Genomic DNA, 24,867 nt, shown 5'->3' with positions numbered 1-24,867 from the left:
TTTATGTCATAAAATGTCTTTGAAACAATTATGTACATTTACAACTAAAAATGCATAAATACATACCAATGCATTGGACGCCTTGCAGTATGATTCCCCACATAAAGTTACCGCAATATTCGCACCACTGGAGACCACGGTATGTATGCGACTGTAAATATATAAATTGCAAACAGGTGAGAAGAGAGGGCCATAATAAACAAATGGGAAAGTGAAATATTTGCACCAAGTTTTATTGGAAATCCAGTTGCTAACCTCACAAAACGTGATTAACTTCATGAGAATCATGCAAATAAATTTCAGACTTCGTATAAAACTTTTCTTTGAGAAATTTGTTTTCAACATTAACACTTTTTTCATTAAACTCCCTTTGAAGGCCGTGGACTATCACATAACAAAATCTTGCAAGACTTTCATGAAGTCTTCAATTTATCACTTGTATTGAAACGTCAACACATGCTATAAAATTAATGTAGTTTTTTTCCAAAAAAATCCAATTATGTTAGTTTCTGCTCGTAGATTTTATCAATTTATTAATCACGGCAATACACGTATCACATATCTTAAATAGCTCAAAATTCAGATTGTTAAGCCTTAATTGGATCTATAATGTCGCTGAAATTGCAACAAGTCTGTTAACAAAGACAGCCGGATGCCCACCAGGCAAAGACAGTTGTTCGCATTGAATAGTTACGGTGTCACAGGTTGCAATTACTGGTTTCTTGACATGCGCGGCATGTAATATCTGACAACACGTGATTTGCCGAACGGCCACACCTCGACCGACTTAAGCCTCTCCTTTTACGGATACAATAACCCGAATAATATTTTAGACTGCATAGACTGTGTACGATTCTTGCATATAAAACTGAATGCTGATGATATTTCAAAGTTTAAAGTCACTCTGATATTAACTAGAAGAGTGGCTTTCTGATATACTTCCATTTTATATATTCTAAACGATATTTACCAATTTACTATACACATCATTTGATCTACACATATGATTGTTTTTGTAAACAAAAACTAATGGGTCCCCACACGCGCGTTTGTGCGGATTTACAGTAAACAAATGTTGCGGTGATTTTTAGATTCTTAAGGACAAATTTTTAGAAAGCATTAACCCAACAACAACAAAAATTGTTCGTATTCTTTTTGCATTTTTTTTGTCATGTAATTACAAAAACATTAAAAAAACGTAACAAAGACTTAAATCTAATCTCTTGCTTTGACCCTGATATAGTCCTCCAAGGTCGGGTTTTGAACACAATTTTTTTAGAAAGCTGTAACAGTTGTTTTGCAGAGATTTTAAATTAAAAAGCAACTTGCTACAAGTGTATACATAACAAATTGTTTTTCATTTAACTTTGTTTTGCAAAACGAGTACCATTGACCTGTAGTAACCTCTCAGGGTGCACACGCCAAACGACTGTTTGACCTTTTGACACCGTTTTCAAAAGCTCGCCGTCATTCGTGTTCAACAATACTGTTAAGCCTATTTTATACATGCCTTGAGTATTGACTCCTAAATTAAATGTCAAAAAAACGCTAAGTTATGAAGAAAGTTCTGAGCTGTATTTGTAATACCGACTAGTTGACCTTAAGTAACCCGTGATCATGCGGCGGCCAACCTGACAACGAGCATTTAAAAAAATATTTATTTGGCAATAAAGTCAAGTTAATTTTTTCATCTTAACTTTGATTAACAAAGTTTTTCTTGACATATACAAAACCGAAGCATGGTTATTAGGTTTAAATCACGTCATAGGTGTAAAACCTTCGCCAAAACTAAAAATGTGAGTGATAACTTAATAAAACGAAATAGCATTGCTGTGCAAAACAGCTGATTGCTAATCACTGAAACGACGTCTCGTAAAACATCTGTCCGACGTCAAGCTGAGCCCTCCCGCTATCGTAAACCAGTGAGTTACTCTCTTGGTACTTCTGCCTACAGTGTCTTTCTTGACCAAACGAGCGTTAGACACATTTACGTTTCGGGGGCCTGTGGGTGAACCTCTGGGTCATACGGGGTCAAAATTAACATGGACCATCTTTAGACCAATATCTGTAATGTGTGTAAATTTGAAAAAGTTTGAACCATTCTTTCTTGACCAAAACGTGGGAACAATAGCCGCGCTAAAAATTTCACGTTTTGGGGGGCTGTGGGTGAACCGAGGGATCAAACGGGGTCAAAATTTACATGGACCATCTTTAGACCAATATCTACAATGTGTGTAAATTTGAAAAAGATTGAACCATTCTTTGTTGACCAAAACGTGGGAACAAATCTGCGTTAGAAAGAAAAAAAGAAAAAAAGAAAAAAAGAAAAAAGAAAAAAAGAAAAAAAGAAAAAAAAAATATAGACAAAAACAATATGTGTCCCCTTCAGGGAAGGGGACCCATAATAATCATTATGTTTTCGGTATATCTTTTTCATGCAATTACTTTGTAATGGTGTTCCTTGTCGTACTGCTGGGCGACCGCGCACTTGCCACGTGATGACTTCGACGGTGACGTCAAGTTGCGATGACGAGTGGATGGTGACGTCACGTTGCGAGGTCTTAATGCTGGTGTACCAGGCATCTTAATGGATTTTACCGGCGATGATGGTTCATTCTGAACAAAAAAATACATGCAAAATTTAGATGTAACTAGAAGGGTGGCTTAGCACATATTGCCCTTGCATATGCACTATAACCTATTTTAAAACATAAATATATTTCCTGTGCTTATTTTGTCTTGGGTCCCATATTAGTCACCGCCTTTTATAACTTTAGTTGTTTCTGCAGGCAAAAACTCATGGGTCCCGACACATGCAAAGTTGTAGATAATGCATTTCAAGAGATAACCATGCAAAAGTCGGGTGTTGTAAGGTGATCAGTGATCGGCACTGGGCTTAAATAATAATACTATGTAGAATACAAACTATAAAATTAGATTCACCCCAGATATTGGTTGAAGTATGTCCTATTTACCGTTTTAAAAAAAACTGACCCATTTTAGGGGGCTAGTAGGGTAACTAATTGGGTTCGACACACAAACTAAAAAATATATAAAAACCACAATGACTCAATCAATAGTACTGCAAAATTTCAGCCCAATCCGCCAATGTTTAAAATTTTGACCACTAGAGGTGTTTTGAGCAACAACCGATAATGTTTCTGACGTCATAGGGCTGTTAACAAGCCCCTAACTGCCATGGCGCAAAAACGACCACCAAGTAACCCACCAACGAGCAACAAACAACTAGTTGCCCTTGTAACACTATTGCTCCAAAGAAATCTTTCGTTTGTGGTGCCCAGTACCATCCAAATACGTTTTACACTTTAGGGGCTTGTGGGGTAAATGTTAGGACTACAGGGTTGAACACAACAATTGACACCTATAAATGACATACTACACAAGAAATCCAAATTTCAGCCAATTCTGACACTGTTTAAAAACTCACCCATTTTAGGGGGCTAGCCGGGTAAATACTGGGATTATCAACAAAAACAAAGTGGGATGCACATCTACATGAATATATCTACCATCTATGTAAATTTCAGCCAAATCCATCAAACATTTGATGGAAAAACGAGTCGGACAAACTTTGGGTGAAAACACCCATTTTAGGGGGCTAGCGGGGTAAATACTGGGGTTATCAACAAAAACAAAGTGGGATGCACATCTACATAACTATATCTACCATCTGTGTAAATTTCAGCCAAATCCATCAAACATTTGATGGCAAAACGAGTCGGACAAACTTCGGGTGAAAACACCCATTTTAGGGGGCTAGCGGGGTAAATACTGGGGTTATCAACAAATACAAAGTGGGATGCACATCTACATAACTATATCTACCATCTGTGTAAATTTCAGCCAAATCCATCAAACATTTGATGGAAAAACGAGTCGGACAAACTTCGGGGAAAAAATACCCATTTTAGGGGGCTAGCGGGGTAAATACTGGGGTTATCAACAAAAACAAAGTGGGATGCACATCTACATAACTATATCTACCATCTCTGTAAATTTCAGCCAAATCCATCAAACATTTGATGGAAAAACGAGTCGGACAAACTTTGGGGAGAAAAAAAAAGGAAGAAAAAAAAAGAAAAAAAAAGAAAAAACAAAAAAACAATTTGAGTAAAATCAATATGTGTCCCCTTCAGGGAAGGGGACCCATAATTATTCTATGTATCAAATCCATGCTCTACACGCACATAAAGCTGTTGCTGCCAGGCATAATTTAAACCTTATTGACAGGGTTGCCATATTTTATTTCTAAGATTTGTCCTTATTTTGAAGGGCAATGTCTCAGTAAAAGTTTTGTCCTTATTTCTAAGAAATGTCCTTTTGTGACCTGCGTCCTAATTTTGTCTTATTTTCAACAATTACAAGGAACAACTTAGTGAAATGACAGTCAAATCCCTGCTACAGGGAAAAGTAAACCTAGACCTGAGCTGTCGTGAGATGCACAAAGTATTTTCTACGAACAAGGAGTTGCTAGAACACAAAAAATATAGCAATATGGCTCGTATAAATGCAAAGATTTGTTCAAAAACGTTTGTTTCGTTATGTATGAAAATTTAATTTTTGGTAGTCCTTATTTTGGCGTCCATGTCGATGGCAACCCCGCTTATAAAGCTCTTCTGGCAAATGTTATTTTTTACTTACCACTGGTGAACGTTCCTTTGCATTGCTTTTGGAACGAGATGGCACTGCACCGTTTCTCTGCTTCATGACGTCACCTGTCGTAGCTCTCCGTTGTAATACTTTCGGCTTGGTGACGTCACTCGCGCTGTTAAAGGCAGTGACGGAACGACGGGCAGTAGGTGGCGTGCGAGAGACTCGCAAATTTGTTTCATCGGCTCTCACGTGATCATGGTCACGCATGGCGCTTTCTGACTTGTGACGTACCTGCGTGTGACATATTTGAGTAAATATTTAACTCAAGACTCCCATTGAGCCGTTGTATAATTTTTTTGCATTTTGTCACAGAGGCGAATAAAATGTGTAAATTCCTTCATCTGTCGCCAAATAAATTCATTTTTTGTTGTTTAAAGTTGAAACGATTTTATTTCCGCGCTTCAGTGAAATTAGAAGACGTCACTAATGGTGGGTTGATAAGTCGGTTAATTGGCACTTGACATTCAGCGGAGAACAAGTGTTAAAAGTCAGTGGCAACTTACCGCGGGAGATAGCGAGCCGATTTCCGTTTCTTTCACTTCGGCTAGGGTTGGTGCGGTCTCACCACTCTTTCTCCTTTCCTTGTTGGGCTGCGAAAACAATGACAGGTTGTAGGAACTATGTGGACTGCAAACCTTCTGCCATTAAACAGACTTTAATGTCAGAGACAACACTGGGAGGGGCGTAAAGGTTTCTCCCTTGATAGTATTTAAAAGAAGAAAAACACTTTTAAATTTAAACTCTTTTTCACGGATCTGGCTTGTCACAAACGTATTACCACTCAGACGGCGACAATGAACGAGGAATGACAAAAAATCGATATACAAAATAAACAACTAAAAAGAATGAGTATAGTTTGGGAAATGGCTTGTATATAGACCGCAATGCGCATGACCTAATATTACGTGACGTGTTGAAAATTTACGTGACGTGTTGAAAATCGCAATACCGTATATCCTATCAAGTTTCCACAAACACAAAAAATGAACTTGAATGCTTTTTCACTCTTTGTTCCTGCCTGGTTTATTTAGGCAATGCACATTCTGATCAATTATTTAAAACATAGATCCACTGAAAAATTAACTTTCCTTTATAATCCTAAATTGAGTACATGCTGATTTTTAAAAGTAATGAAAATGAAAGCAAACGACTTGAAAGCAACGCAGACTGGCAGTTCTCTTGTAGGACTGCGTTGATCAGTGACAAAACCCAATAACGTTTACAAACTGACGCATAAGTGTTAGTGGTCTGGACAAATTGACATTACAGGATAGAGCCAAACTGTCAAAATTATACACTAAAATAAGTGCTGGAATACAAATTATCTGTTTTGAACTTACACAGGGGAATATGATTGCTATTTGATTTATTGTCCTGAACATCGTATAAACGCCCCGTGATCAAACATTGCTCTTCAAACATACTGTGACCTTCGCTTTAAGCTAATAATGACTCAAAGCTAAATATTTCCACACAAACATCGCGCTTAAACGTTGATGATTGTACCTTTTATTTCATTGTATTGCAAGTTGTTATCTTTTATTTACCTCATCTCAAACCATCAATTAAAATAAATTATTGTTTTACCTCTCGCTGTTTTTCCATTCGCGGTTTAGGAACAACTTCGTCTCCATTCTGATTGTCGTTATTATTTGCATTTAACAATGACAAGGGCGCCCTCTTGCGTGCAGCTGAAGGGGACCGACTTCGGGAATGTTTTTGTTCTTCTTTCATCTCGCGTCGTGGTTTCCATGGCGACTCGTCGTGTAAAATCGCTAGGTTGGGGTAGACCCGGTGTTGCGATTCACCCGCATTGTAGGACGAGCAAGCACGGATGGGGGATTCACTAGCTCGCCTCAACAATCCTAAAAAAAATCAAATCTAAACATTTAAGAACAAGATTCTGGAGTCAGCGTCCAAGGACAACCAAGTTTCGACTCTTTACAAAAATCTTTCCGGCTGAAAAAAATCCTGTATGCGTATATTGGTTACAGAGCGTTGTCCGAAAACAATTAGGTTTTGTTTTTAGTTTTTGAAACACATAATGCAGTTTTGGTCCCGAGAAATATGACAGTTTCTTGACAGGATAAATATGTGAGCCTATAACATCTTAATTGTATGGCAAAAAGTCAATGTTGCATAAGCAAAACAGTGACCAGCATTGGTTTTGCCTTATGTCAGTCGAGTGGGGTAGTCGGGCGCAGATTACTATGGTATTACCACATCTAACATTAGCAATGAATAAGGGTCTGCATGTAATTTGCTTACCAGACATATGACGTGGCGACGGCGTGTTTCTGTCATCCTCCGAAGACAAGCGACTCATCGACTCATGCTACACAAAAATAGCTCGTTTATGCTACGGTCGATATATCGATATACAGTATCGATATATATTTTTATATATATACAGTTCATTATTTACGGGTAGAAGGCACAACGGCAATTTAAAACAGTTTCAAAGTTTTCATAAAGTTTGTTGGCAAAATAATATTCCAAGACGGTTACCTACCGTGCAACTGCTTGCCGTGTCATGACTGGGACCAGTATTTGCACTGCTTACACTTGAAACGTTGCTCATCTCCGATTCACATGATCCCAAGCTTCCAGATCTATTTTAAAATATGAATAATTGTCAATATGCTCGACATTTTAATTCGTATGAGTGCTAAAGTATGAAGAAACGGTTTTTAACAGATCCAATATTTACAGTAACAGAATGAGACTGTATGGCGGTATATCAATAAAAACTAGGTCGACACATTTGGTTTCAATTACAGCTAATGCCAAGGCGCTATCAGGTGTCGCTGGAGCGACAAAGGCTAAAAGCTGAAACGAATTGTGGTTATCTGCCCGTCTAAGGTCCATCTTATCTTGTAAGTATTTGATGTTATCGTAACATGGCAGACACAACACAACGCTTGGGCAGCAATGCATACAAATATAGTAGCGATGCAACTAAACCTGGTGCATTCTTTCCGCATGTCATTGCAAAAGTTAAACGACAAATAGTCATTTCAAACGTCCTATTAAAGGATGTATACTCTTGCGCTGGACCCGTAAGGCATCATTATCCCTCCCCCCCCACCACCACCAAAAAAAACGAATCCTCTAACGCCCTAACCCTTGGATTGCATGAGCGATTACATGCAAGAGTGTGTAATGGTTTGTTGGCAGGCTTAATTAATTACCTATGCGAACAAGTGTGACAAAATGTGTTCTTTTTAAGCCATTTGCAAGAAAACGTTTTTAAAAGATTTGAAACCGTGGCACCTGGCGTGTGAAGTTCTCCTGTGGGTTTTACATTATTTCTAGCATATTTCCTCATATACTTCGCTCAAATGAAGAACAACAAACTATTATTGTTTCGTCGCTGGCACATTGCTATCCCTTGGGCTCGAAATTATTCCAAGCGTGCAGTAAGTCGATGACGGTCGGTAACACAACAAAAAACATCAGTGGCAAACGCCGACGCTCGACACCACGCAGCTATGCAAGGGAATTGAACCGTCTCATAGGTAGCGTGTCTGATCTTGCTAGGCGCTAAAAGCGAGTGCCAGCGATTCAACCGTTGTTTGTATCGACCCGGGCGCCAGACGTCAACATTTTGATATCCGATACCGTCTCATCATTCTTTCTACGGGCATCAAATTCGCGAGGTCATCAGAACAGGTCACTCACATGTATACAGTTCGATTATTGCAAGCAGAGACGCTATAACACTACTTAAAAATTGCTGAATAATTTTATTTTACAGGACTTTAAGAGCAGCAGATATTGATGCCTCGTTTGGGAGAGAGCAGTATTTACACTAACGACAAAATCGCTTACTCCGTTTGCTTTACCCGACATCAGAATATGTAACTGTATTGGGAATATAATTTTAATTCTGTAAATCGATTTTATGCCATTTATCATATGTGATGCAATCTCAACCATCCTACAACTCTCGGGCATAAGTCAGCTGCTGCGCATACATAATTCACATAAAGACTGGGACAGGCAGCCAAGCGTAGTCTATACCAGGATTTTAATTGTGTTAAACGCAATTTTGTGAATGTTATTATTTGCTGAGTTGACAGGCATGTCTTACCGATCGATGTACGTCTGCTTGCGCTGTTGTTTATGTTTGACCTGAAATAGTGGATCACGTGATCCGTGTCCGTCACGGTAGACCGGATTCTCGCGGGGTTCGCTTCCATCCATTGAGCTACAAAAACATATTACTGATTTTGGCCGTATTTTAATATTTTCAAGTGTTTTCGTACAATGTCAGAAATTATTGAACGCCGCTAAACAATATGAAAAACTGCACAAAATAAGTCACAGAGAGAGTCAATGTAAACAAAAAGGGCAACCTCTGTAATTAAAGAATGTGATTAAAAAAGAAAGTTATTTTTGGAGTAGATACTTAATTGACTTTTCTGATAAATTTTAATTATAGAGCTCAACAAAAATGATCACAGACTCTAAATAAACTAATCCCTCGTTTCGAAAATTGATGCTTACCTGCCCCGAGAGTGATGATACATCCACTCGACCGGCTCCGAACTCTGTCGGACGTGGCTCACTACTGATGACGTCACTGGTGCGTCATGGTCGAAGTCGTCAGGGTTTTCTTCTAGGTGCTTGTGGACGGCCATGAGTTGTTCCAGGCTTGTACCCTCATTCGATGATGCGTTTGTAAGTTTATTGTAAGCTCCTTTGTATGGGCTCATTTCATCGGTTGTTGTGGGAACTGCATTACAACGTGATTTTTATAGTTTTTTTTTAATTTATTTAAAAATAACTGGTAATTTTTCTTTCCCGGCGGTTAGCGTAGATTATATCAGCAATTTAAATTTTAAACTATAAAACTATAAAACATGCAATTTTCTGAGTATATAAACCTAAGTTAAGCAGTTCAATACGACATATTTTGCAATTTGGCCGATTTAATTACTTGCTTATTCAAACAAAGCCCGTAAGTTTAAGACTTATTTCGCAGCAAACAGAAAATGCTGTAGGATTAGGAAATGTATGACAAGAACCATAATAGATGATAAGTCATGAGTAACATAGGTTTCGTCAAGACTTTTATGTAGATGTGGGAAATACCTTGAAAGCCAAATGTGGAGGAACTATCCGAAAGCGCTTCTCCCTGAATAGAATACGAACAATCCTAAATAGAAAAAAGGGTTCAAACGACCGATTTCAATATCATCATCGTGTATTAACTGGCCCATGTCACAACTAACTAACACATTTTGAGTTGTAAACATTATAAAATTAGTCTTTGTCGTTTCAAACTCGCGGGTTAAAATTTATATGTTTGATTTGAATCCGAAATGTATTAACATACGTGTTGTACCTGTAATGTTACCAGTGCTCCGCTGCTTAACTGTTTGACATGTGCCATCGTATTTTGTCTGGGCGCTGGAGTTGGTCTTTGATTTGCTGAATTCAGACGTCGGGCTGGTGGATCGGGGCTCACCTGACGCCCGTATTGTTCATAACTTGGTCGACGAGGTTTCGCCAAATTCGCTTGTGATGACTCAATCGAGTTGGCCAAATCCAAATAAAGTTTATCCTGACGCAAATCCTGCTGATCGTTGTTGCGAAGCACGTGGCCTTCAGTGGCAACCCGCTTCTTTGTACGTTTGCGCTCATCGGATGATGTTGGGGTCAGGTTTTTCTTGCTGCCAATCTCTACCCTTCTTCCGCTCTGTTCTTTAGCATCATCGTGGTAGCAACTGTAAGGGTCCATTATCTCCATGTGCCCGTACTGTGTGGTCAAATATTCGGGTGCATGAACATCGGGTGGGACGTAACCCAAGCCGTAGTCGAGATCCGATGAGTGGTGCGCTTGTTGAATTTTTTGTTCAAAAATAGGATTATGAAAATGAACAGGGGAGCTGTCTTTCGGGTCATAGTGACCAGTGTTGTTGGGATAAATGTTTGGCACAACAGCATCTCCAGCATCGATTAGGTTGTCACTTTGCGGAGAGTGACTACCTTTTCTGCGTTGGTGATGGCGCCCTTCAGCGGATCGACGGTTTCCAATGGATGAGTATCTTTAATGGAAAAATATTGTTTACCTACATTATGTCTAATTTAGAATATTACTATAATTTAAAACAAACCTGCTTAAACTGTTGTACACTGGTTCCCTAGCCATGTTGGGTATGTAATTTTGAGCATGATGTTCCACATACATTGTGATCAAACCATCTTCCGCCAATGCATACACGCTGGATCAAAATAAATTTCACATTTTAGATTAAAAAAATTACATGGATTCTTGGCAAGCTTAAAGCAAAGGAGTCTAACGCCGCTGTTGTTTGTTGTGGCCAAGCTAACTTAAAGGGGGTCAATTCGTTTACGGTCGCCTCACAATTACCTGTCAAACCTTTTCTCGCCAACGTAATGCTTTCCATCATCAAAATACAACTTGAAGTTTTTCACTCCTCCCAGAACTCTGTAAACACAATGATAAGTCGCTGTCAATTTGCATGCAACAACAGCGTTTGGTATCACTGTTTAGGCCTTGTTTATAAATTTACCATTAGATTACTATTTAATAAGTTACCCTGTTCGTAACGTTGTTGTGTTGAAACATATCACTGCAACGGATATATAAATAACATACACAAAACCGTACAATTTCACATTTTACTTGAAATTAAGCGAAACAGAGATATTAGGATATCAGAGGTATTCGGTACACTTTGAAAGCAATACGTCGATTTGTAAAGAACATTAAGTACATTTACTTGGGATCAGTGAACGCGTACGAGGAGCAGTTACCTTTCACTGACGTTTCTTCAAATTTTAGCACAAGCTTTGTGTCAATAGACTCACTGTTCGGGAGTAGCACGCGTAAACGATTAAATCTGGATTTGCTTTGTTCTCAAATAGCGCATGCCAGCTTTAGGCAAACACGCCTGTCGCGTTCAACAATTGAATGCTACACTGCACGCGATGTGAGGTATTCGAAAACGAAAAAGAGACCCGGACGAAGCAAGTGTATGCTTTACCCCACTTTAATGCGGGTTGGGCATATTAATGAAAATTGGAAGGTTATGGCATCCATAAAAAGCTATTTGACAGCAATTGAACGAAACGTTTTGGCTAAAAAATATTGGTATTGGGTTGTGTAAAAACTGGGCAGATAGAAGAGTATATAATATCGTTTCATAACAAACGGTTCATTAGGGTACAATCTAAGCGTTGCAAGTGGTCCGAATTGCGCAATGGCGCCACACGCAAAGTAGAGTCTCACTCTGTCAAAGAATAATTGCCGGGTGCGATAATGTCTCCGTGGTCGAGACCGCAGACACCACACTACAACATTTCACCGCCCGCTTGCTTGCTTTGATGTTCGGACGTTGAGCAAGGATTAAAATTGCACAAAAATTGCCACTGGAAAAGCCTTTAACATGACTTTCTATAACTCAAACTTTTCGATAAAACAACTTTTCTCATCAGTAAAATAATAAAATTAGGATGTTGTCCAAGGTACTTATTGGATCCGTAACTTGTTCACCAAACCACACTGTTGTATTGTAAACACCAAATTGTTAGTGGATTACCAACATGTATTGGCACTTGAAAAGCGGTATATTATGACAAAACGATTGTGCGGCGGTTGTAGCAATGTGACAAGATAAACCGTCACAGAACAAACATTAACTCGAAACAGTGACACTGATGAACAGGAGAAGTGGCTTGGGAAAACAGACTGTTCCGCGTAAAATCCCTTGCGGCCAACGGTAAGTATGTAATTAAGACAGATGGCGAAAAAGGGCCAAAAAGCACAAAGTAGCATTCTCGCATACCTCTAAATAAAGGCTGGCACGTATCGGGCAATTTACCTACTAACGTAAACAAATGTACAGCAAAGAAATTGCTGGGCTTGTTACGACATAAAAGCCCTGCAACATGGTGCCAACTAGCAATAGATCACGTGATTGATGGGCTTGCCGAAACCCCACTGGCAATTACCTGAAGTTGACTTCCACGTCAAATAGTAGTTCATTTTTCAACCCGATACAAGATGTAGGTAATCTTTTCAATGCTGAAAACTCGTCGCGACTAAATGAATGAAGTTTGCCACAAAATAATCGCATCAAAGTAAATTCACAGAAACGCAAACCCTCTCAAGGTATGTGAATGACCAGGGAATACCGGTGAATGCCAACCAAACGGCAGGTTCGTGTTCAGGTTATTGTCTATCGTCATAATTATCTATGAAATGCATTGTAATTGGCGCTGCACAACAAGTGTCGCTTTGTCACGTTAAACCTGGTGGATTACAATTAATAGCGAGTTTGGGAGGGAATTTTTCCAGCCACCAGCGAAAATTGCGGCTGTCGTAAAACTGCGAGCGGTTAAGTGTGAAGAGATTTGTGACACGCAGAACATAGCTTGGCGATCGTGCCTTCCGGAATTACTACACAACTTCACATAGGTTTTCAGGTAATACGGATACACATTGACCAGACACGACATATGCAAGCAAGTTTCGCAGACCTCAACATGAAAATAAAGTATATTTAGAGTGATGTGTGCCACACACGTTCACCGATCTTAAGCCGATGTGCCATTTTGGACTACACGAAACATAGATTGCGAAAATCGTGTTAGATATGTAATAATAACATCGATGTTGCTGCAAGTGTTTGTCCTTATATCTGAATATAATTACTATTTAACGATAGGAACAAAAGCAACCTTAAAGGTCTCTGCATTTCTCTAACAACGCAGTACACATAAAACATTTTTATTTTCTGCGCCGCTCTGAAGCTCAAACCACAACATTCCTGGGAATCGCTGAAAGGGGTTAGAAAAATAATGAATCACCAAAAATGTGGTGTATTTGAAGACCGGCTCGTTGTGACACCATCAAAATCGTGTTTCGCTCTTACGGTTTCTACTAGTACTTATGTGGTAAGCGTCGGCACGTTTTATCCGTTTACTACTTGCCACTTGGGCAACGACGACAAAGAAATGAAAACCATTATGACGCCACTTCGTTTTGTCCCCAGTGTGACTAATGTGTTGGCAGTGACGTACAAACATTAAAACTAAGGTTCAAAGTCTCGTATGTTTCAGTGAATTCTTTGTGAAAATAAAACTGGAAATTGGTTAAAACCTGGTGCTGGGACACGAGAAATTGTTTGAATTCCCAAAAAATATTTTCGCTACGACTTTGCTTTAAACAACCTATTCAATTTGTCGTTACAGGCATGTTTTGCTATATTTTTAGTTTCCCACGACCGTATGTTTTCAAGTTATTGAGCTGATTGGATTGTGTACCTACCAATTGTCAGAATATTACAGGTGGCAATAACAGGAAAATCAAATGCGATTGATAGGCAATCACAAAGCAATGGAATACGGCGGTGCCAGTGTGGACCACACGCCAAGCGAATTTTGATTGTTATAAATGATCGCTTTTTGGTTGTCACATACATGGCCCGGCCTAAAACAACACTGTCGACATCGGGCACAGCTGTGTTGGATGTTAAGAATGTAAAGACTGACAGCGGCGGTGGCAGGCGACTCGTTTATAACAAGGTTTTCCTTTACAAGTTTTTCTGGCGACAGACGGAGGTAACCTAATAACCGGCAGTTGCTGGGCTCTTGTGGGTCCCCAAATCTCGGCGGGTTTGGCTAAATTAAACTAAAACACGGTGCGGCTCTTTGAACGACTTAAGCTGACACTTTGATTTACTTTGCGAGTACAACAAGTTGGCCCAGCAACAAGCAACATTGAAGTTGATACTTTTTCAGTTTGCCGAGGAACTGGATATATTTAACTTGCTGTTGGTGCTTAGCTTGAACTCACAGGTCATGGGGGTCTCATTTGAATGAGTTTGGAATCATTAATTAAAGGATCAACTCACTTCAACCGGTTCTCGTCGTTTTTAGAGGACAGACAATGTGTGCTCCACATACCTCCAATGCCATTGTCTGGTTTATTTTCAAAAACGCACTTGAGCCAGTTTCAAAACAGACACGGTCGAGTGCCGATTGTTCAAACATTTCAAATCGTAAGTGTTGCCGAAATGTAAAGCACGTGAGAAACAAAACGCGATTTTCAAATGCCTATCGTTTTCTGTTGATAGGTATTCATAAGGTGCTTGAACCAAAGTTAAGAAAACCCAAAGATAATTTTATGCAACAGTGATTGAAAGTGCGGAATCGAAATATGTAGTGAACTTGGACATGGATAAAGTTTGTTGTGTCAGTTGACCTCGACTTGCAGGTTCATCTCATTTTCGACATGCCAAGTTATTTTAAACCGCACGGGCAAAAACACCTTTCGAGTTTTGGCCATTTGGACCCGAGTAGGTACAACCAAGTCTTTGTAAATAATATTACAAATTTTAGATTTTTGTGGATGGAAATAAAGTTTGTTTGTACGCACAAAGTTTTAAAAAAGTTTTTCTATCAACACAAAGACAAAAAATATAAATCCATCAGACGGCCCTGATTTCAATAAAGCGACTTATTCTGTGCGGTGCGCAGGTGGTCACACAAAACTGTGGCATAATGAAAATCTGAAATGTTGAAATGAGTGTGCCCAGTGAAGCGGAAACGAGTCAAGTACCTACGATATCTCAGACGCAATCATTTAACGTTTTGGGTCGAGAGAAAAAATGTGGGTAAAACAGGTGGTGGTGCAGCGTGTGTGTGTGATGTGTGGGGTAAGGGTTTAGAAGGCAGGAAGTTGGGTGTAATATTTCCTAAAAGAACACGCGAATAGCAATTTTCATTTCGACTCCAAGGCTTTCAAATTTGCATATACATACTATACACAAGATCAAACCGTTTTCCAACGATAAGCGTACATGATGAAATCAATAGCTACCTTACGAATAGTTTTCAATGTAAGCAACGCGAAGGTAAAAAATGCCAATCCACTTAATCACTTGAACTAAACAGACAAATCACTACACCGGACGAAAACAGATTGTTCGCTTAGTGAAGTTGAAACGAGTTGAGTTCATTCACACGCCCTCACTGCACTCCCCGTAGTGATTCACGTTTAACCCCTTGTTTGCATGACGTAACATAAAATGGGGGCAGGGTAACACCGCCCCCAACTCCCAAGCAAACTTCCTTCCTAGCCTCAATCCCCTATCCGGTTACATTTGTGGTAGGTTTCGTTGTTATTCGCGGATATAACGTAATGATTTCGTCTTGCAGGCCACACAAGACCGGTCACATCCAAATTCCTGCCATGCTTGAGTGATTCAAACTTTACGTCCACAGCGCGTTATGCGTCAATCAAGTCGCAGGAATGCACATGCTTGTAATTTGACCATTGCGGGGGTCACAACGTGGGATTGTATTGTTTTTCTTTACGCGAAAACTGTAACTACATTCCACAAGCCTTACGAATGAATTAAACACCTCGTAATCACATTTTACATTAAAACCACTTGTATGCGTATGAAGTAAAAGAGACGTTTCCTATTCTCGAAACAAGATGGACTCGAATCAGTTTCTAGTCATAGGTAATCTGCACTTAACACAAACTGCTCTTACAAAGTCAATTTCTGATAATTAAGTCTATAATTATTGGGCGAGTCATCACGCTTTTTCTCGGGGCAGGAATAGAAAAGAGTACAAACCTTAAAACCAAAGTGAATCGCCCTCGTTCCGTCTGCGATCCCCTAATAAGGAAGTTTCCCTCTTCCAAACATAATCTCTCCCCGTCTTCCCTGGTGATTAGGCCGTGGTATTCCCCGCCATAGAAGTAAGGACGGTTTGCAATCTAAAAACGTAAAAAGATAAAATAGGATTATTGATGTCATCTTCAACTACATATAGGTGACAGTTTAAAATTTCGCTTTAAATGGCTCGCATAATATCTGTTAAAACACAGTGGGTTTGTGGTTTCCCTTCAACACGAAATACATTAAAAGTGTATCGATCGGCTTGCCAAGAGGAAAAGGTAAACTAATAAACCTTGATAAAATTGGCATATGGTGTCACCTTAACTAGCACACGGGTGCCAGGTTTAAGACAAGCAATCGATGCGGCCAATCACAAAATTCATACGACGGTCGCAACCTAATACATCCTTATTGATTTTGGCAATTCCTTTTCACGGAAACAGCATAAGTGGTTGGAAATTTAAAACACAACTATTTTTCTGCGATTACCCCAAAATCAGGATGTATTTTCTGTGATATAACTAGAGTGTGTGCTGACGGAATTATGATTTTTTTTAAGTTTGTGCATTTATTTTTTGATATACAACACATAACACGAAACATGATTAAATTTACACTTTATTTTTAGCTCCATTTTTAATTATGCATAGTTTATGTTCTTGCAAAACGCTTTACATTTGTGCTACACAACAACGAATTTGAACGAATTACGTCACTGACCAGATGGCTAGCTCAGGTTAGCATCAAGAAGCGATTTAAAAGAGATTTTAAAGAGATGCGCTTTAATTAACTATCTTTGGAAAGCAGCAAGCTGACATGAAATCAATACAGCAATCGATGTAAAACCATCTTATTTAATGTCAGATGAGTTCCAACAAACTGACAACCGAATCAACGAAGTCCGAAATCGCAGAAAATTGACACCGACTTTCCCGAAGATTGTGATTGATTAGTGAGGTAGGTTCGTCGCGGGGACAGAATCTTATCATAACGTTGGAACACCTATGCTCTGTAGGACGCTTCAGGAAACCACAAGCCATTTTATGACATTTGTTGTACAAAACCAATTTTTGCTTCGCCTTCGAAGCACGTATCGATTTTAGTTCAAGTTACTGACGCAATATAAGACACCAACTTTTGAAGCACAAGGCGGTTTGTTCTGTAAATTTACCATGACCAAAACAATATTGCATACACACGACGGCTACATAGTAGTGACGGCGATAGGGTGACACGGGCCGATAACAATAGGCTTATATAGGACAAAACGTTTCATAGGGGGATTAAATTATCGCTGCACAGCGTCTGATGCAAAATACCCACCAAGAAAATCAGCTAAAACATTGACAGTTGACGTCGGCTGCAATTGAGGTCAGAAAATCAGTCGGCTTGAGACAAACGAGGAATTACGTTTAAGCCGGGTGCGTCCAACCTCTATAGCGAGTCAAAACAAGGCGATGAGCTGACTGTCCACAAAACCACGACACACGATACGTTTGACCACCCGCAAATGGCCATCTGCACTTGGAGGTTACGCGCGAAGCACACCGTTGAGGATTTACGGCTACACTAGTTGAGAGAGCTTGAAAGGAATTTCCTGAATGATGTTCTCAACTCGACCGCGCATTTGATCAGGTTTGAAAGGGCAAGACCAAAAACCTCGAAACACCGATACGCTTAAGCGCATTTAAAAAAATAAAAGTTTCCTCGTCCGAAAGGTTTGTTACTTCTAAATATAACCCAGGATGTGAAGTGCCAACCAACATTGAACCCATGAAACCGAAAACACAGCACATATAAGCATGCACTTGAGATGACAGGATAAGAGACAGTAGTATGGACATTTCTAAAGTTGTTGTTTTGCTAGCGATATGACGGATGAAAACGTTGGTGTGACCTTCTGACATTACAACACCGGGTCAGCGGCTTCAAATAGTTTCATTTCGTCGCGTGTTGTGAAACTATAGGTATGTCCTTACACTGTTTGGACATCTGACGCCAACTTTCCTACCCTCTCGGTTTCAACGGATTTGATCACTTCAAACTGAGAAAACCCAAATTTTACAACAATTATAATAGCAAATTAAAATTTCTTTAATGTTCGGTTGTTAAGAAAACTGTGTAACCTCTAGGGCGCGGAAAACCATTACGATTTTGCATTTTAGGCTCCGGATATAAATATAAAGTAGAGAACATTTTTGATCACATGCTTGGGCATGAGAGCCAATGCCAAGTAGCTTCATCGCAAAGCAAACCGTGCAGGGAAAGTTGTAAGTAGACAGTAAATATTTGCAAAATCGCGCTGGCGCAGCATTCGCGAGCACAACAGCGTGGATTAGCTCATGTTTATGGTGAAGGCGTCGCGATGAGCACGAAACGCGAGGATTACGAACCCGTCGCTTGCTGTTTACATTTAACTGCGATGAAAGCCTAGTTCAATCCTATTATCTACGTTTGGCCTTGGCCACTCGGTGTCGTAACCCAGGGTTAGAAAGCTTTGCACAGTCGACAGGTTGTCGCGAGTGTGCAAGCTTCGTGTCAAGGGGTCGAAATTCTTGTGGCCCATTTCGGAGTTTCTGATGCCATCACAAGCGCCGCAATTTCAGACGTGGGGCCGTTTGCACTGACTTTCACTATCTAGGGCAAAAAATGCGCACACGCGTATTATGTTGTGGAAACAAGGAGCTAAGATGCCGCGTTGGAAGTTTCAAACAGTTTGCAGCATTGTTCTGTAGAGTCGAGTCAACAAAAAGTTCGACTGCTTAACGCATGCCGTGGAATTATCGTGTGTATTCAACAACACTTCATGGTACAGCAAGCAGTTAACAAGAACTTTAAAGAATACACAACATTATTTACTACCACGAGCTATGCACATTAACATGGTAGTTAGTTTTCTAAATTGTACAACAATGTCTTTTTACGAAGGCGTTAATACTAAACAGGGTTCTAAATTTAACTATGTGGACGTTTACAGTGTATATATATATATACCTATTTGCATACAGCGGGATCGCCACCATATATCCTCTAAATTGTTCTAGCTGGGTCAAATGCAGTTGCGGGCAGACAGCAATAAAATTCGCAGACAATGTTTATTACACATGCTGGCGAAATCCAGCATCGCAGGTTTACGCCACAAACGCAAAATGTTTCAACGTTGCTGTTTCACACGCCAGAGTGGGCACGGGGAATTGAAATCATCTCACCTCACACTTCCTGTGCGACAACTAAAGACAATGGAACACGTCGCAACACACTAGTTACAGTTAATAGCATGACGAAACCAGATCTCGCCTCACCAAGTTTTCACAGACGAGCGGTGCTAACACACGTGGGAATTAAGGGAATTAAGGGATTACATGAATAAGCTTTTCATTAGAGGTGAGACCGATTGTTCTCTATGCCTAGTAACTATTCAAAATAGGTAAGACGATCTCGTGACAGAACAAAGCACTGGAATGAACAGACACGCGTCGAGTTTAGTAATGATGACATCATTCGCCTGCCGCCAGGGGAGAATATTTACAGAAGAGAGTTTCTATCTCGAAATACTTTTCGCTTTTATTCGTTTCGCTATGTGCACTCGTAAAGGTCGTCCCGCACGGCCAACAATCCCTTGCGCATTACCGACATAATGTTTTCAGTTTCCACATTTCAACGCCTTTAAATAATACAGTGACTTCTCTGGAGCGGAAAGAAAATTGTGAAAATTCACGAACTACCCGGTGCAAGCAACAAACAGTGGCCGAAACATAATACAACTTTAAAGAATTATTGTAACTCTAAAATAGAACAGTATTTAAGATTCAATGGCAAAATAGCGTTCTTGTTCCAACGTTATCGAACCACCAAACATATTAAAGCAACACAACCCGGTTGGGCAAGAAGATATCAATTTGGTGAGACGTAAGATGATTATGACCGCACGTCAATCTACTCTTGTGATCCCACAATAATCTTATTGCTTTTCCGTCACTACGTTTAACTGCTGATCCACGATCACAACAGCCCTTGGCATTAGTATAATTCCACTTGTGCTCGCATTAACACCTGTTTGCTGCTAGAGTTTTGTGACAGAAAACCGTGTTCTGTGAATTTGTGCCTTGTTTCGATTGTATATTATTTAGCAACTTGGCAATTACAGTTTAAGTGATTTATGATTCGAATTTCAATTCCACGAGGGCAACTTTTGAAACAAACGAGACAGGTTACAGCTTATAATTTAAATCACGCTTTAATTGGGGATTTAACGCTTTTTTGCAACAGTTGTTTTTGATATTTACATCGTAAGCAACACGCAAGTGGAACCCATGTCAGCTCATTGGCTGTTTGCCACCAAACTGCTAAATTTTTTTCCGCTTAGCAGGCTGTACAAAAAACAGCAACTTGCAATTTTTTCGGTCGGATATAGCCTCGTTTAGATTTGCCGACGGCTATAAATCTCTGGTGTAATACGATGCGACAAAGCAGGGTATCGAGGCGCGCAGTGAGTGTATTGGCCGTTCGTGCTTGCGGTCTACGAACTGTGTGTCACATCAACAGATCTGGGCGTTGATAACAGGTACGCGCTGGCGATGCTGAGAAGATATCAGCCGACTTAAGCGCAATCCAAATCCAAAACTTTAAACCCTGCAGGCTCAGTGACGGTTGCGACCTGAAAATCACAACGCGCATTCCTGAAACCAAAGTTTAATGCTAGAATATTTGAGTAATTGTGCACATATGGGAATGGGCAAGAAAAATAAGCCAAACAACAAAACGCATTAAATAACAATATATAATTGGTGCCGAAATTACAGCTCACAAATATTTAGATTCGAACAGTTTGGGATTCAAATCTCTAAAATGAGATATTGTGGTCCTGATGGTACAAAGCTTACAGCAGGTCGTACTTTTACTTTGTGATGTGCGCAGCTTTTCAACCCGTTTGTTTGCCTTGCCATTATCTACGACAACGCGCTTTTTCACGAGTTGCGACGCGGTCTTATACAACAGACGTGACCCCGGGAGAGTTGCTATTGTTCGGTTGGTAAAGTGTGTTTAAATAAGTGCGAGGCATATCGTCCTTTGTTGGGGATGGTCATACATTGCACCATGAGCATACTTCGTCAGATTAAAACTCGTCTTATCTACCACAGACGAAGTGTGGAACTTTGATGCGACAGGCGTCGCGACTTTATTTACTTTACAGCGTCGCCCCATCGCCGCCAAATCATTGCTTTATGAAAGGGCTGTTCGACACCGATACAGTAACTAAACAACGATTAGTGGAGTTTTATTAAAAGGCGCAGGAGGACCTACCGTGATGTTATTCGACTGTTTGCCAGTCGTTCACTGGCCCCAATTGTCGTTTCATACTCCTTACTTAGGGTCGGAATTCACAATTCAAACAGAACTTGAACGGCTTCAAGGAATGCAAACATCCTCATTTCTCTTTCAAATATTAAACAGTCGTCCGCGGGCGATTTATTGCAGGAAATTCTAGACCAATAAAGTTGCCAAGCAACGCACATTTATGTTCCCAAACCCAACGTTGCGCAATATGCTCATTTTCCCCAAAGCTAAGCATTTTCGAGTCAAAGCGAGCAATTCAGATCCCAACTAACCAGCTAATTGAACAAAGGATACGAAACCGTAAAGAAATCCTAACGCGACAAGTTGCGACATGTTTTCCAAGTATTCACAAGCAGTAAAGGAGGTTTCTGTCACTTGTTTCCACAAAAATGTCACAGTTTAGCATTTAACGCGGCAACGAATCTCCGATGGTTTGGGCACGTTTGAAGAGCAATATTTCGGGCTTATGGTAATCACGGTAAGTCCCACACGCAGAGATCGACGCACGCTGGCCTCTGACTCAACGTTAAGCGAAAACGTCGATATGACATATGTCAGTAATCTCGCCATTGATTGATAACGTAGTTCGGAGGGAATGCCTGTTGAGAAACGTGCATGGCAAACGTAAAACAACCACCGGCACATTAAAAACGTATTTCAAGGTAAAGCCTGATAAAGTTTCCGTTTTCCGCAAAAATATCGCGCGAATCGTGCCTAGCTTACGTCTGTTGACTTCGGATCAAAAGCTTTGGCTCGGGATTACAGAGCTCAGTAGTGAGGTGTTGACATTATCGTGGCCACTTCTCATACTGTTGCCCTGCACGTGTTTGCTGCAATTTCTAAGCATCTCGTGCGGCAAAAGCTTTAGTGAAAATCTCTTGGACAAAGTAGTGTGTTTGGTACCACAAGCACATCGCGATCCAAATTTGTTGTTTGCAGATTGGGAGCAAAGTCGAAGTTTAGAGCGAATTACTGAGACTGCCGGCATAAAGCCCGCGCCGAAACCGCAAAATTCCAAACGTCTCCGATCATAGCGACCACACGGCGCAAAAAATCAGAAGTTAGCCTTAGGGAGGAACAGCTAGTGCGTGGAACCTGTGTTGGGCACATGCCTGTTTACTGACAACAACAAAAACTTTCAAGAAATTAACCCAATGGGACATTATCACAGTTTAACAGTTTGACAAATAGACAGTACGCCTTAAAATCCAGCGACTTATTAAGGGTCATGTTGTTTGATTAAACATTTATTTTCTCCCAACGTAGACGTAATAAGGAGGCGTGACTGAACAATGAACGAGTGCCCAACATCGTCAAACAAAGGTGGTAAGTTTACGTACAGCATATATTGTATGGCAATGGGCCGTAGATATTTGCACTGATCATCACTCGTCAAAGGACCACAGCCAAATCTCCAAAGTCCGTTGGAAATAATTTTCCATTTAACAATGTGTTCGCAAATATCTTCGCGTGGAACAGGACAAGTGCAAACAATAAAAACGTCAAAATCTACGTTTTTTGCAATGAAGATGTATGCTTTCATAAAACAGTTGACTGATTTCATCTCACAAGCAGCGCAAACAGAATAAACCTTGAACGGCTGTTTTTTCAAATTTAGGATGATTTGTTTGGTCCAAACAGTTTTATAATATTTTAGAGGTAAAATGAACCAGGTTAACAGGTTTTTTTGTGGTAATGAGTAATAGGTGGTCACCAGGTTTTGACTTGCACGACGTAGTGTATATGTTTACTGCACATTTTGCACTCGAAATTTGAGGTCACAACACACACGTCATTGCCAAAACGATCACATTCAGTTATTGCTTGGTTAAATATTAAACATCATTTCTAAACACAGATTAAAGCAAAAAAAGTAAAAAGAAAACTGCTGAGATCACATATGGACGAAAAACAATCATAAACCGAATAAAAGCTCTACGTCTCACTTCAAATTCAGTGTTAAAGACACTTCGCAATCAGGCGAGTCACTAATCAGCTTGCACACCACGTTTTAACGCATTAACCGGAGCTTTGCTGTGACTACTTGCTAAAAACGTTAAGTCAAGTTCCAAGGGCACCCGCAACTCGCAAAGCACGTGTCATTAATCAAAATTAATTGAGCGAGCAGGAATAGAAGCTATGTAAATGGGTGTGTTCTAGTTAGTAGCCAAATCAAAGCTAAGCAACCGACCGCACGCGTGTCTGGCCGACGTCGTTACCGTGATGAATCGGTTTGCCACGCCATTGTTAGCGGTGAAGTTATAGGCAAGCATCAATGATGACTACAGTGACCGACACAGAGTTGCTACTGGGCATTACTTGGCCCAAACTGGTAGGGCAAAACTCTGACGCCTGAACCCAACTATCCTACAACGATGACCAAAATAAAACTTACGATGTGACCAGTGAGTCATTAGCTGTTAAATGTCGTACGGCGGCAAATGTGCGATAAGAATAGCACCCGGCCGTTGCGGAGATGAGCAATCTATGAGATAGGTGGCCGCGGTCGTCTGGCAGAACGACAAGAACTACTGACTATTGAGAATTGTGCCCAATCCCAACTATTCAAATTTACCTATTTAAAGTTTTAAACCATTTGATCCCGTAAAGCAAGGAACTCTACAACGGTAGTTTAATTAAATATGTCTTACCTCTTGGGGGGAATAAACTGGTTTCGGTTTTGGTGCCTCTTGTTGTAGTCGAAACACTACAAAATGGGCAGTAAAATGTAATTAGTACGAAAACATCTTCCAACAGAAATTGTTATATTACAACTTACAGTATCCTTTCCAGGTTGGGTAATTGTCTTGACTCTTCATGGCTTATTAAATCCAACTTTTTCTTTATTAAAAAAATCCTGAGCCGTCCAAAATCTTTTGCAGTACCTCAGTATTACTAAATTGCAAACTTTCTAGCGTTTTTCTTGTTCATTATACCACAGTACATTCTGCACAAACACAAAAGCACATAGATTAACAAGGATCGTAAAGGCGTATACCGCAGCATACTTAACACTGACAAAGACGAACTACAGTGGTTAAACAAACTGGTGCTAAATTATTTATTCCTCGTCAGAGCTCAAAGCTGTATTAAGAACGCACGACATCATCATTATTCATAATTTAGCTACACCGCCCTACGTTGAAAACCTATTTGGGTAAAAGCAACCTTAAAGTTCAAGAAAAATTCA

The 24,867-nt window shown here is 40.0% G+C and overlaps 1 protein-coding gene across 1 annotated transcript in view; it reads right to left on the bottom strand.

The window, feature by feature from the left end:
* LOC145220663 (uncharacterized) overlaps nucleotides 1-24,635 on the bottom strand; it is a 28,148-nt gene extending 3,513 nt beyond the window's left edge. Inside the window, exons 1-16 of the mRNA XM_080087876.1 lie at nucleotides 24,457-24,635; nucleotides 24,329-24,384; nucleotides 16,296-16,438; nucleotides 11,054-11,131; nucleotides 10,797-10,904; nucleotides 10,025-10,727; nucleotides 9,772-9,835; nucleotides 9,184-9,412; nucleotides 8,768-8,884; nucleotides 7,187-7,286; nucleotides 6,943-7,009; nucleotides 6,262-6,539; nucleotides 5,178-5,264; nucleotides 4,663-4,905; nucleotides 2,446-2,616; nucleotides 67-151 (exon numbers count right to left, since the gene is read on the bottom strand). Coding sequence (XP_079944002.1) covers nucleotides 67-151; nucleotides 2,446-2,616; nucleotides 4,663-4,905; nucleotides 5,178-5,264; nucleotides 6,262-6,539; nucleotides 6,943-7,009; nucleotides 7,187-7,286; nucleotides 8,768-8,884; nucleotides 9,184-9,412; nucleotides 9,772-9,835; nucleotides 10,025-10,727; nucleotides 10,797-10,904; nucleotides 11,054-11,131; nucleotides 16,296-16,438; nucleotides 24,329-24,384; nucleotides 24,457-24,496 — 2,569 coding nt within the window. The 5' untranslated portion in view covers nucleotides 24,497-24,635. The remainder of the gene's footprint in view (nucleotides 1-66; nucleotides 152-2,445; nucleotides 2,617-4,662; nucleotides 4,906-5,177; nucleotides 5,265-6,261; nucleotides 6,540-6,942; nucleotides 7,010-7,186; nucleotides 7,287-8,767; nucleotides 8,885-9,183; nucleotides 9,413-9,771; nucleotides 9,836-10,024; nucleotides 10,728-10,796; nucleotides 10,905-11,053; nucleotides 11,132-16,295; nucleotides 16,439-24,328; nucleotides 24,385-24,456) is intronic.
* Nucleotides 24,636-24,867: the final 232 nt, after the last annotated feature.

Source organism: Phallusia mammillata, chromosome 3 (genome assembly GCF_965637545.1).
Source record: "Phallusia mammillata chromosome 3, kaPhaMamm4.hap1.1, whole genome shotgun sequence".
Lineage (NCBI taxonomy): Eukaryota > Metazoa > Chordata > Ascidiacea > Phlebobranchia > Ascidiidae > Phallusia > Phallusia mammillata.
The sequence above is the reverse complement of the archived record's forward strand: the minus strand, read 5'-3'. Positions and strand labels throughout refer to the sequence as shown.